Raw genomic sequence first — 14,251 nt, 5'->3', positions numbered from 1 at the left:
TATCATATATGAAACGAATCGCCAGTCCAGGTTCGATGCATGATACAGGATGCTTGGGGCTGGTGCACTGGGATGACCCAGAGGGATGGTACGGGGAGGGAGGTGGGAGGGGGGTTCAGGATGGGGATCACATGTATACCCGTGGTGGATTCATGTTGATATATGGCAAAACCAATACAATATTGTAAAGTAATTAGCCTCCAATTAAAATAAATAAATTTATATTAAAAAAATAATAAAATAAATTTACATTTTAAAAGATTGTGAAAACAAAGAATATGAACCAACAACTGCATGTTGTCCATAAAGCCCCCAATATTATCTGGTTCTTGACAGGAAAAGTCTGCCAACCCCTGGTCCAGTCAGTCCATAAGAGTGAAATTTCACTACCTCCTAAATAATTAAGGCAAAATAACAAAGTTTAGGGAATCTGGGACTCAAAAAACCAAATTTACAAGAAGCATTATTTTAGAATTAAGGCTTTAGTATCTTTCTCAACTGCAAAATAATTCCTTCAGAATCCTAAATGAAAATAACTTTTCATCTATTTAATACATGAATACCTTGCTTATTTCTCATTTGATGGTTGCCAGGACTGGGGGAGGGAAGGAAGTGCATGGAAATAGGTAGTAGGAGATTAAAAAGAGACAGACACATTATTGATTCTGCACACAAGGCCAGCAGTTGTCAGATTCTTACTGACCACATACTGACCAAGTAGTCATGGCATGCAAATGAAAATAGCTCCATGTCTTCCAAAGTTCTAGGTTCTAAGATGTCATGTTCAGTGATGTCATAGAGAAGGTACCCTTATACTCCGGCCAGGATGCTATAATTGGTAAGAGACAGCTACAGTCTGCCAACTGAACCAACAGGAGAGTTTTGTCAGCAATTCCCAGGTGTAAATCATGGTGCAGAATATTAGAGACATGGCAAGTATTTATTTGGCTTCAAGAAGTATTTCAAAAGAGACCGTCTTGAGAGCAGATTTGATTAGCTCTAAGTAATATTTCCTCCATGCAGTACTCCTTTGTTGCTCCGAGGCAAGAAGAGTTTGTTTTTTTAATGCTTTTTCTTCATGCTGTTTCTTGAGGGATGGCATTCTGTGGAGAATAGCCAAGAGCAAAGTTGATCAAAAAGAGTTTTATCCCTTCCTGCTTCTCATTTCTTGCTTTTACTCTAGCTAGATCCAGACCAGCTTGTAACATATCTCATCCTATATCTGATCCTACCAATTTTACTTTGATTGTACCTGGAAATTTTTCTGGAAGTTAAATAGTCCACATTTTTCTCTTATCCTAGGAAAGAGAACCCCTAGACATGCCTGTAGAATGGAAAGGGGGCATTAATAATTGTTGAGGTGGTATTTCATAAAGCCACTTGCCATCCATTGTCCAGTGGTACTGCTGTAACAGATCTCAATACATGTAAAGGCCAGGGATAATTATTTATAAAGAAGAAAATTGCCTTTAAAAGAGTAGAGAGGTGAAGCAGGCATTAGCATCCAGACATTCTGATACCCACTCATTTCAGGGGGACCAGGAGCTGGAGGAAAGGGGGAGGTGTAGGGCCTGGGTCTTCCCTCCACTAGCACCTTCAGACTTAGACTTTTGACACTTTCCCAAACTGGCTTGTGTTTAAGATCACAAATATGAGACCAGCCAGATAGAAAGAAGGTATGGCCATGTAACTTTGGCTTAAGAAAATGTTTTAAAAATAGCATACACTTGCTAATGATTTTACTAATTTTTTTCTTTTCTTTTTTTTTTTTTTTTTGGTTTCCTGGGAATCTCACAGAGAAGCCCTCTCCATCTCCTCCTTCACCTATTCTGAGGACCTATTGTTTCCTTTATGCCTTTATTCAAATATTACATCGAGGTGGTCCTTGGCCACCCAGACTGAAATTGTAATCCAACTCTCATCCTTCCTTCTTATTTTATTCTTCTCCTTTTTTTCTTTGGGCTTCTCTGGTAGCTCAGCTGGTAAAGAATCCACTTGCAATCTGGGAGACCTGGGTTTGATCCCTGGGTTGGGAAAGATCCCCTGGAGAAGGGAACAGCTACCCACTCCAGTATTCTGGCCTGGAGAATTCCATGGACTGTATAGTCCATGCGGTCACAAAGAGTTGGACACGACTAAGCTACTTTCACTTTTTTTCTTTATTAGCAGTGATCACAAATTTACTATATATTTCACTTATCTCACTGTTGCTGCTGCTGCTGCTAAGTCGCTTCCGTTGTGTCTGACTCTTTGCGACCCCAGAGGTGGTTACCGTTGACTTTCCCCTAAATGCAGACTTCATGAAGGGAGGGGGTGGAATGTTTTGTATTTTTGTCCATGCTGTATCCTAGCAGTGTGTCCAGTACCTGGCACAGAGTAGGCCTTAACTGGTACATGTGGGATCACTCTGTACCATGGAGTATTACCTACAGAGAACTTAGCCAAGTCAAGTTCGTGGGACCAACTAGGTCAGTTTATACCCTAACAACTACTGGGAAGTGAAGAGTTGGGGGTTTCTGAGGATGACATCTAACTTACAACTTCAGAAGCAAGTGAGAAGTGGAGGTGGCGTGGCTCTCTGAAAAGTTAATCACTCCTCTCTTGGAGGCATATTATTAAAGGAAGAATGTGTCTTCTTTGAGTCATCAGTTTAACCTCCTGAAAGGAAGTCAAATGACAGTGTAATTGTCAGGACTCCCCTATTATAGAGTGTATTCCATCTGTATGGAATAAATCCCATCCCTGTTTCCAGTGGTAGGCCCCAATTGATTTAACTCAATTACTGATCCCACCCCTCCATCTTAATTAGTGGTCCAGGGATGAGTGAATGATGGCATTTGGGCTAGACAGAGAGAAAGAGAGTAAGCTCCATTACCGTAAAGAACTCAGGAGGCAATTTTCTATAGTGGTTAAGGAAATGGATCTTGGAGTCAAACTAGTAAGGTTAGTAACCCCAACTATGACACTCACCAGCTGGTTGACCTTGAGAAAGTTTAAAAATGTTATTTTATTCATCTGTGAAATGGGGATAATGATAATAATACTGCATAGGGTGGTTGTAAAGATTAAGGAAGAGAATACCAGTCACAGAGTAAATTAGGTACTATTATTGCAATTCCAGTGAGAAAAGGAAAAATAAATCCTTAACGGAACACTGTGTATTAGCAGATTATTCATTTAGTCAACTAAATGCTCCCTGAGTACTTAACATGTGCCACTTAGGGGCCATGAAGGCACTGAAGTGAATCAGGATTGGGCTCTGTGGGGGACTTATTGGAAAGCCAAGTCGTGTAGGACATTGTTCACAAAGCAATCAAGCATAGATACCATGACATGAGGTCCCAGAAGGGAAATCTTACTTTATTTAGATGATACAAATAGCTGATAGAAAATTCACTTAAGACATTCAGCAAGAAGCATGTCTTATCCTTAAATGTATGGTTTTAACTATAGCTTTAATAATGATCAGCCTCCCCCCGCAAAAACAAACAAACAAACAAAAACAAGAAATGATTAAAGGTGCTGAATTAGCTTCTGTTTAGATTTCTCTGTTAATGCATGTTTAGGTCCTTGTTTTAAAAAATTAGATATAGATATCCACCTTGAACACCATTCATCCTCACCCTCTACTCCTCATCTCTCATTGACCAGTCTCAGTCTCTTGCCAGAGGTATCCAGCCATTATCAACCATCATTACCAATCCATCTGGTAAATAGAATCCTAAAGTTTTTGTGGGGTCGCAAAGAGTTGGACATGATTGAGTGACTGAACTGAACTGAACTGAAAGTTTTTGGCACCCCACTCCAGTACTTTTGCCTAGAAAATCCCATGGACAGAGGAGCCTGGTAGGCTGCAATCCATGGGGTCGCTAGAGTCGGACACGACTGAGCGACTTCACTTTCATTTTTCACTTTCATGCATTGGAGAAGGAAATGGCAACCCACTCCAGTGTTCTTGCCTGGACAATCCCAGGGATGGAGAAGCCTGGTGGGCTGCTGTCTATGGGGTCGCACAGAGTCAGACTCGACTGAAGCGACTTAGCAGCAGCAGCAGCAGCATGTATACTTAGGAAGATAAATATATATATATGCCCTCAGGGACATTTAGGAAAGATTGCGTTCCCTGGAGAACAATGGGGTGGGCACCATAACTATGCTGTCATTTTGTGCCTTGCATGACTATATGAGATTCAGTGACTGTACACATTTCCTCATTTATGTTCTGGTCTCAGGATGAATTAAAAGCATTTTTGAAAGCTGCTGGAAACAAACTTGTGGTAATTGAATTCTCAGCAAAATGGTGTGGTCCTTGCAAAAGGATTTATCCTGTTTTTCATGTAAGTATCATCAGTGTCTATTTCACAGTTTTTTAGAAGGAATTTAAAGTCCTCGAATACTTTTCCCAATAAATCTTAAAAGTTTGGCAGTTATGAGCCATTATGGGGTGATAGTTTTTCCCCCACTTAGTGCCCACTTCTTTATTACTATTGTTATTTTAATTTTTAAAATTTTATTGATGGATAGTTGATTTACAGTGTTGTGTTAGTTTCAAGCATACAGCACAGTGATTCACTTAGACGGATAGATAGGGTTATAGAGACATATTTTTTTCATATTCTTTTTTCTTATAAGTTATTATAAAATATTGACTATAGTTCCCTGGTCCTTGTTGGTTATTTGTTTTATGTATATCAGTGTATATGTGTTAATCCCAATAAATAATCCCAACACAAACTTCCTAATTTATCCCTCCTCCTCCTTTCTCTGTTAGTAAGCATAAGTTTGTTTTAAAATAATTGTACTACCCAAGGCAATCTACAGACTCAATGCAGTCCTCATCAAATTGGCAATGGCTTTCTTCACAGAGCTAGAAAAAAAATTTTTTTAATTTGCATGGAAACAAAGCAAATAGCAATCTTGAGAAAGAAAATTGGAGTTGGAGGAATCAGGCTCCCTGACTTCAGACTATACTACAAAGCTACAGTAATCAAAACAGCATGGTACTGGCACAAAAGCAAACATAGATCAATGGGACAGGTTAGAAAGCCAGAAATAAACCCACATACCTATGATCAATTTATGAAGATCAGTTTATCAAGAGGCAAGACTATAAATGGAGAAGAAACTGTACAGTCTCTTCAGTAAGTGGTGCTCAGAAAAATGGACAGCTAGATGTAAAAGAATGAAATTATAGCATTCACTAGCACCATATAAAAATGGTATTAAAATAATAATCTAAATGGATTAAAGATCTAAATGTAAAACCAAATACCATAAAGGAAAATATAGGCAGAACACTCTTTGACATAAATTGCAACAATATCTTTTTAGATCCATCTTCTAAAGTAATGAAAATAAAAACAAAAATAAACAAATGGGACCTGATTAAACTTAAAATCTTCTGCATGGAATCAGGTTTTTTTGGAAGCATCCTGCTTAACCTGAAGATAATTTAGTGAGATCTAATTAGATCATTAGTACACACACCAGATTAATACTGTTTATTTGTGGATAATTCTACAAGGATCATCAAAATGTGCGAAAGAGTATAGTTGTATAAAGGAATGGATTATTCATAATAATGGCATTTTACCAAAGTTCTAGAGTTGAGAACTTCCAAATATTGGAATAGATTACAGATGAACATGGTATTTTTTAAACTATAATAAAAAAGAATAAACTACCCCCAATCTTTCAACCCCATTATCAGAAGAAATCCTATGTCTTACTTATTCCTTTCATATCTGAGCTCCTTTATAAAATTTCTTTGTAAAATATTCCACTTAATTGTAATCATATGTTTATATTCAGGTCTTTTTCCATCTACACATTGGTTTATGTTTTTATCAACTCTCCAGATTATACTTTCCATGTCCATACAGTGTTTCATCTAGTTAATTTTTCTGTTACCCCATTTAAGTGTTTGCACCATTTGGTGGGGGGATTGTACAACATGCTGCAGAAAGAAACCCAGGGCATTTTCTTTTCATTTCTCCTTACTGCACAGAAGTTTCACATTTACGGTCCATTTTGTGCAATTTCCTACTTCAGTTATAAAGTTCAGATTTCTCTACACAACTGAAAATATATTATTTTTCATCAGGGTTTGTAACATTTCAATTTTTTGACTTAAACTCTTATATCTACTTGAATTCGTTCTATTCAGTCATAAACTTTGATATTTAAAAGAAACATATTCAGATAATGAAATTCGCTACATGACATCAGTTCAGTTCAGTCACTCAGTCATGTCTGACTCTTTGTGACCCCATGGACTGCAGCATGCCAGTTTTCCCTGTCCATCACCAAATCCTGGAGCTTACTCAAACTCATGTCCATTGAGTCAGTGATGCCATCCTACCATCTCATCCTCCGTCATCCCCTTTTCCCTCCACCTTCAATCTTTCCAGCATCAGGGTCTTTTCCAGTGAATCAGTTCTTCGCATCAGGTGGCCGAAGTATTGGAGTTTCAGCTTCAACATCAGTCCTTCCAATGAATATTCAGAATTGATTTCCTTTAGGATTGGCTGGTTAGATCTTCTTGCAGTCCAAGGGACTCTCAAGAGTCTTCTCCAACACCACAGTTCAAAAGCTGAATCAGTTCTTTGGCACTCATCTTTCTTTATACTCCAACTCTCACATCCATACATGACTACTGGAAAAACCATAGCCATGACTAGATGGACCTTTGTTGACAAAGTAATGTCTCTGCTTTTTAATATGCTGTCTAGGTTGGTCATAGCTTTTTTTCCAGGTAGCAAGTGTCTTTTAATTTCATGGCTGCAGTCACCATCTGCAGTGATTTTGGAGCCCCCAAAAATGAAGTCTGACACTGTTTCCACTGTTTCCCCTTCTGTTTGCCATGAAGTGATGGGACCAACTGCCATGATCGTAGTTTTCTGAATGTTGAGTTTTAAGCCAACTTTTTCACTCTCCTCTTTCACTTTCATCAAGAGGCTCTTTAGTTCTTCGCTTTCTGCCATAAGGGTGGTATCATCTGTATATCTGAGGTTATTGATACTTCTCCAGGCAATCTTGATTCCAGCTTGTGCTTCATCCAGCCCGGTATTTCACATGATGTACTCTGCATATAAGTTAAATAAGCAGAGTGACAATGTACAGCCTTGATGTACTCCTTTCCCAATTTGGAACCAGTCTGTTCCATGTCGGGTTCTAACTGTTGCTTCTTGACCGGCATACAGGTTTCTCAGCAGGGAGGTCAGGTGGTCTGGTATTCCCATCTCTTTCAGAATTGTCCACAGTTTATTGTGATCCACACAGTCAAAGGCTTTGGCATAGTCAATAAAACAGAAATAGATGTTTTTCTGGAACTCTCTTGCTTTTTCAATGATCCAGCGGATGTTGGCAGTTTGATCTCTGGTTCCTCTGCCTTTTCTAAATCCGGCTTGAACATCTGGAAGTTCACGGTTCACATATCAACATCTATTTTGTGCCTAAAATTATTGGAATATCTACAGCAAATATTTTAACATCTGGCAGGCCTCTCTATTCAGACACTTAAAACTTAAGGGTCTCCAATGTTTAGCTTTAGGAGTATAAATATCCTCACCTGCCACAAAGTCAACACTGATCAGATTTCATTGCCCAATAGGCATTTTAGGCTCAGGCTTAGTAACCTCTTCTTCCCTTCATACCTTTAGGCCCTGAGAATGGCTGAGGTTGTGTCCAGGCTCTCACAGCTCCTCCACACCCATCCTTAACTTTACAGTTATTTACAGTTAGCCCTTTGGTGATAAACTTCCCTAAATTATCCTAACTTGAATGTGCTGTTTTCTGTTGGAATCCAGACTAATGTACACACAGTTTAGTTTGGTTTTTTTTTTTTTTAATTTGGGTGTATCCACACTCTGAAATACTATTCAGATGATAAAAAGAGTCAAGTAGACCCATACATAATGATGGAATTCTCTCCAAGACAACATAGAATTAAGTAAAAAGAGAACAATATAGGAAAATTTATGGACTATAGTACCATTTATGTAAAGCAGAGCTAAAAATCCATATATATATATATACACCAGGGCTCCCTGGTGGCTCAGACAGTAAAGAATTCGCCTGCAATACGGAAGACCTGGGTTCAATCCCTAGGAAGATCCCCTGGAGGAGAGCACAGCAAACCACTCCAGTATTCTTGCCTGGAGAATCCCCATGGACAGAGGAGCCTGGCGGGCTACAGTCCATGGGGTCACAAATGAGTGACTAAGCATGCAGGACGTATCTGTGTGTATGTATATATCAGTATGTATGTAGACAAAGAGGAGCAGAAGATACATAGCAAATGGTTTTTTTTTTCTGTGAAAGGGAGTGAAAATTGGAGTAGGGTTGAGAATAGGGAAATTTCATATTTTGCTTTATTTTTCTTGTGATGTTTGAACTTTTACAAGAGAATGTATTTATGTATTCTGTGTCATTTTTTTAAAACCCACAGTACATAATGGATTTGGAGAAAAGGCTTTTATTACTCTAGGGCACTGTATCAGTCAGAACTCAAAAACTGGAAACAGGAACCAAATTAGACAGAAAAAAACTTTAATACAAGGAATTAAATGCTCATAAAATCATTATAAGGCTGGATGAATGGGCTCCAGACTGGAACCCCAAGGATGACTCAAGAGCACCACAGACCCATTTGAGGGGATCCTAACTTTGCCATAATGAGATATGAGAGGAGATGAGAGGCTACTACTGGGAGGAAAAAACAACAATAGCAGTTGGGGAGTCAGAACCAGAATCTGGAAGCTGGTGCTGGGGCACTGGATCCTTGAGATCCAGCAGCATGGAGGTAGCATGATCTTGCTCTCCAGCAGGAACATCCAAAGACAAAAAGAAAGTAGCTCCGTCTCACTTCTGCCTTCCCAGTCTTACCTGCATGTGTCTCATTGGTGAAACCAATTTGCATCCAGAACTGTAGCTGCAAGGGAATCCGAGGAATCTTTCCCTTTTCCCTTTTCCAGGCTCTGCAGGAAGGTGGAATGGAAGTCAGCTGACAACACCATTACTCTAGGTGGGGAAGAATCCAAGATATTTTCAAATACACAAAAACTGAAAGTTGACCACCCAGAGTCTCTACTAAAGGATGTCTGGTAATAAGAAAAAGTAAATCATAACCAAAAGTGGTTTTTAAGAAGTGATTTAAAGCTTTTAAGTCTTAAGTGAATTCCATGGTCCCATTTGATCTGGGCCTTGAGGACTGAAAGCAAGGGCCAGCAACCTTGTCTGTAGAGGTTAAAGACAGTCAATATTTTCAGGTTTATGGGCTGTATGGTCTATAGTATATATACTCAGCTTTGGTGTTGTAGCACAAAAGCAGGCAATGGCAATATGCAAATGAATGGGCAAACGTGTCCCACTAAAATTTTGTTTATGAGACCATATGGAGTCCTGGATTTGGTGTATAGGGTAAAGATTGCTGACTCTGGGCTAGGAGAATCACCAGGCATAGATCCCCAAACAGAGCATTTTTGAGAAAAGGGAGATTATAAATTTGTTGAGAAATTGTATGGTTTGATCATGAGAAGGCAAGTACTCTGTGAGGCTAGTTTTCAGTTTATACAGTGGAAGTGGCAACCCATGAGCCTTGAAAGGAAGCTGAGCCCAGAGGGGAAAGACCCTTGTATTATAGCTTAATGAGTTGCTGTAGAGTCATAACCAAGAAGCCAATGGCTCCTCACTCCAGTACTCTTGCCTGGCAAATCCCATGGATGGAGGAGCCTGGTAGGCTGCAGTCCATGGGGTCGCAAAGAGTCAGACACGACTGAGCGACTTCACTTTCACTTTTCACTTTCATGCATTGGAGAAGGAAATGGCAACCCACTCCAGTGTTCTTGCCTGGAGAATCTCAGGGACGGCAGAGCCTGGTGGGCTGTCGTCTATGGGATCGCACAGTCGGACACCACTGAAGCGATTTAGCAGCAGCAGCAGCAGAGTCATAAAGAATGTTAAGGATTTTGCAATGATCAGCTGTGAATTTGGGGGAAATACTTTTGGCAGTTTGTATAAGAATGGGCTAGAAAGGCTGAGGCAGGTAACCCAAGTTTGACAACGTCAGTGATGGATTTATCAGAACTAGGGTGGTGGTTTGGGGAGAAAAAGGAAAGATCAAATTCAGGAGACAATTTAGAGTGAAGATCAACAGAATAGGTGACTAGATGGTAACCGATTGTATGGGAGGAAGAATAGAGCAGAAGGAGGAGTTTTTGTTGAGGACAGAGGATGGTTTGTTGTGGATGGTATGGCATAGAGAGGGAAGGAAGTGTTCATAAGGGACACCAGTCAGTCTAGCAAGAAACCCACATCTGTACCAGGTCTTCTGGCTACTACTCAGTACAAAAATGACAGCCCTATCCATTTCCTGTCAGACTTGGGAAACTCTGAAAACTTCATCAATAGAACCTGACTCTGGAATCAGATGTCCATATCTGTCAAATCCGTTTCCCTGCCTGACTGCTACCAGGGAACATCCACATATCTTAAACTTGAAAAGCACAAGTCAGTTTCCCCAGAGTTCCTGGGCATCACCATCTTCTTGCCAGGCATGGAGATGCTGCCAATCAAAATCAGCATCTATTTTTTAATCTGAAAAGTACTCTAAAATACCAAAGGCCTTCATGTTTATTATCCAAGAATTTTCCCCTAATTTCCCCATCTTGATGAACCACTGAAGAAAGAACTCCCACTTAGGGCACATTCTATGGACATACAATTGGAGAGAATCCCTTCAACAGAGCTCTGCACCTACTGTCCACCTAATCAGTTCATGTCATGCTGCTTCCTGCCTGTCCATGGGAGCAGCCCCCAGTGACAGCTCCGTCTGCTGTTGCCTCTACTTGGCCATGCTCCAAACACCTCACACCACCGTGGAAGAGAGGTTTCATTTGAAACAGCTCGATGGGAATGCTTGAGATATGATGTAATGCCAACAAATCAATATCCCATTAAGTACCTTTAAAGAATAAGCACAGCTGTCTGGAAAAAAAAGAATATCCCAGGAGCTGACATTTACAGGCTGCTTCTGCATCCATTACCGTACACCCATTATACCACCACCATTATCTCCACCACCGTCAAAGATGCTTCCAGAACGTCTGGAACAGAAGCAGAGAAGAGTTGTTTTTCCCTATTCCCATTTTCCATTTTCCTGCAAATGCTTCCCATTGGTGGAACCTAACAGGAAGACAACTGGCAGAGTATTCTGGGAAATCTAGTTTTGATACATAACACAGACTTTAGACTCTGGTTCTGCCATTGATCTTTGCTTGACTTGGGCAACACCCAGCCCTTGACTTCTGTCCTTAAGATTCTAGGCAGTAGTGCCAGGATGATGCTTAGCTGTCTTTTCTCAGCTCTTTTGTTTGGTTCTTGCTGTTGCTAAAAGACACTGCTAGTGTGTGATTTAATCTTAACATTAAGCTAATAGGAAATTTTTATTCTTTTGAAGGCAATGTCTGTGCAATACCGAAGCGTCATGTTTGCTAATGTGGATGTGGACAATGCTCGGGTAAGAATCTTAAATCCCTCCTTGTAGAGTCATAAAATCCAGTGTGATGTTGAAATGCTGTCTCAGTGATTATACAAGCAGTTTAAAGTGTAATGAAGCAGTAAACGCCTTCATAAGGTTCTTGTATGTTTTGTATTCTTTAAAAGACAATAAATATGTGGCTCTCCTGCTGTGTGCCCTTCTCCCATACTATGGTAGAATTCACTGATCAGTCCACTGATCAGTTTTTTGTCAATTGCTCTTGACTCTGCCCCACAGTCCTACCCAACAGAGTTGCTCTAGACAGACAATACCAGTTGGTTAGAGTTGGGCTCAAAGTGAAAAATGATTTTCACTCCTGTTGTTGTTCTTCAGTTGCTAAGCTGTGTCTGACTCTTTGTGACCCCATGGGCTGCAGCACACCAGGCTCCTCTATCCTTCACTATCTCCTGGAGTTTGCTCAAATTCATGTCCATTGAGTTGGTGATGCTATCTAACCATCTCATGCTCTGCTGCCCTCTTCTCCTTTTGCCTTCAATCCTTCTGAGCATCAGGGTATTTTCCACTGAATCCGCTCTTTGCATTAGGTGGCCAAAGTATTTGAGCTTCAGCATCGGCCTTTCTGATGAATATTCAAAGGGTTGACTTCTTTTAGGATTGACTAGTTTGATCTCCCTGCCATACAAAGGACTCTCCAGAGTCTTCTCCAGCACCACAGTTTGAAAGCGTCCATTCTTCAGTGTTCAGCCTTCTTTATGGTCCAGCTGTCACGTCTGTATATGGCGACTGGAATAACCATGTGTGGTTAGTTGCTCAGTCATGTCTGACTCTTTGCGGCTCCACAGACTGTAGCCTACTAGGCTCCTCTGTCCATGGAGATTCTCTAGGCAAGAATGCTGGAGTGGGTTGGCATGCCTTCCTCCAGGCAATCTTTCCAAGCCAGGGATTGAACCCAGGTCTCCCGCACTACGGGCAGATTCTCTACCATCTGATCCACCAGGGAAGCCTAAGAATACTGGAGCAGGTAGCCTATCACTCCTCTAGGGGAAACTTCCCGACCGAGGAATCGAACCAGGGTCTCCTGCATTGCAGGAGGATTCTTTACAAGCTGAGCTACCCGGGAAGCCCAGGCCTTTGTCAGTAAAGTGATGCTTCTCTTTTTAACATGCTGTCTAGGTTTGTCATAGCTTTCATTCCAAGGAGGAAGCATCTTTTAATTTTACCCCTGTGATAGATTATTAATAAATTTCTAAAATCCAATTCTGTGCATTACAGACATTTTTATGTACCTTGCTTTCCCCTTTCTATAGCTTATGCTTTTTGTGGAGTTCTGTTTGTGTGTGTGTGTGTGTGTGGAGTTTTTTAAGCATCACAGAGAATTCCAGGAAACCTTTCCCTTTTTTCTCTAGAGTCTTTCTTCCTCACCCCAGCCCCACCCCCGCCACCAAATAATCAGCCTCATGTTTTCAATCAACATGTGCTTATTAATACATACAATGTGTCTAAAAACTTATTCTTCCTAGTATTTTTTTATTTTAAAATGAAGAAAAATAGCAGTAATAAGTGGCCTGTACATACATTGGATTGAATTTAAGCTTTATAATTAAACAATCTATTATTTACCCATTCTGCCCTTTAACAGTTTTGTGACCACTTATCTGTTAACTTCTATAAATGTCAGTTTCTCTATATGTAAAACAAAGTAATAATATTTAACAGAATATGAAAGAATAAAAGACACAAAATATATGGCATTATACCCAGAATGTAATAAAAGTTCCATTTTTCTATTTCCCTCAAAGTGCGACAGTGTTTAATTGTCCTTTACGCTGAATCGTGTACCATGCATTCAGAATAAACAGCTAGGATTATTATCTGTCAGATATTCAAAGACTTGTGCAGCTATCAGTACAATCAATTTTAGAAGGTATTTACAACTCCAAAAAGAAATATGCCCTCGTTAGTAGTCATCCCCCCTAGTTCCCTGTATCCACCACCTCAACCCTAGGTAACTGCTAGTCTACCTTGTCTGTAGACTTGCTTATTCTGGCCATTTCTTATAAATGGAATTATAGAAAATGTGGTCTTTTGTGACTGGCTTCTCTCACTTAACGTAAGTTTGCAAGATTCATCCATGATGTAGCATGTATCAGTCTTCCATTCCCTTTTATTGCTGAATAATTTACTACCTCTTTTTTATCCATTCATTCTTTTATGGACATTTGGTTTGTTTGCAACTTTTGGGTATTATGACTAATACTGGCATAAACATTTAAGCATATATTTTCATTTCTCTTGGCTATATATCTAGGAGTGGGATTATTGGGTCATATGATAACTCTATATTTAACTTATTGAAGAATTTATAAATTATCATACAAAGTACTGTACCACTTTACATTCCCACCAGCAATGTAAGAGGTTTCTTATTTCTCCGTATCCTCAGCAGCATTAGTTACTGTTTTACTTTTTGATTTTTATAGCTCTTTGTCTCTTAAGGTGAGACAAAATGCACAGTTTTCTTTTCTAATAATGTATTCATTGTTGTCATTACTGTGGTCATGAAAATTATAATTTAGTGTGTGTTGGGAGTAGGGGTGGGCAGTAGGGGAAAGATTTGTTTTGATCCTGTGGGCAGCCATGAAATTAAAAGTTGCTTGTTCCTTGGAAGAAAAGTTATGACCAACTTAGACAGCATATTAAAGAGCAGAGATGTTACTTTGCTAACAAAGGTCCATCTACTCAAGGCTATGG

General features: G+C 39.8%; 1 protein-coding gene across 4 annotated transcripts in view; it reads left to right on the top strand.

Moving 5' to 3' along the window:
• Positions 1–501: 501 nt before the first annotated feature.
• TXNDC8 (thioredoxin domain containing 8) overlaps positions 502–14,251 on the top strand; it is a 33,322-nt gene continuing 19,572 nt past the window's right edge. Inside the window, exons 1-3 of one of the 4 annotated variants that reach the window (XM_044940424.2) lie at positions 524–932; positions 4,233–4,337; positions 11,459–11,518. In XM_044940424.2, the coding sequence (XP_044796359.1) occupies positions 909–932; positions 4,233–4,337; positions 11,459–11,518 (189 nt within the window). In that variant the 5' untranslated portion in view covers positions 524–908. Of the gene's footprint in view, positions 933–4,232; positions 4,338–11,458; positions 11,519–14,251 lie in introns of all 4 variants that reach the window. The other 3 variants (XM_025282210.3, XM_006048675.4, XM_025282215.3) reach the window with 3 other exon arrangements.

The sequence above is a fragment of the Bubalus bubalis genome, chromosome 3 (genome assembly GCF_019923935.1).
Source record: "Bubalus bubalis isolate 160015118507 breed Murrah chromosome 3, NDDB_SH_1, whole genome shotgun sequence".
In the NCBI taxonomy this organism is placed as follows: Eukaryota; Metazoa; Chordata; class Mammalia; order Artiodactyla; family Bovidae; genus Bubalus; species Bubalus bubalis.
Note: the sequence above shows the minus strand (reverse complement) of the source record. Positions and strands in the feature narration are given on the sequence as shown.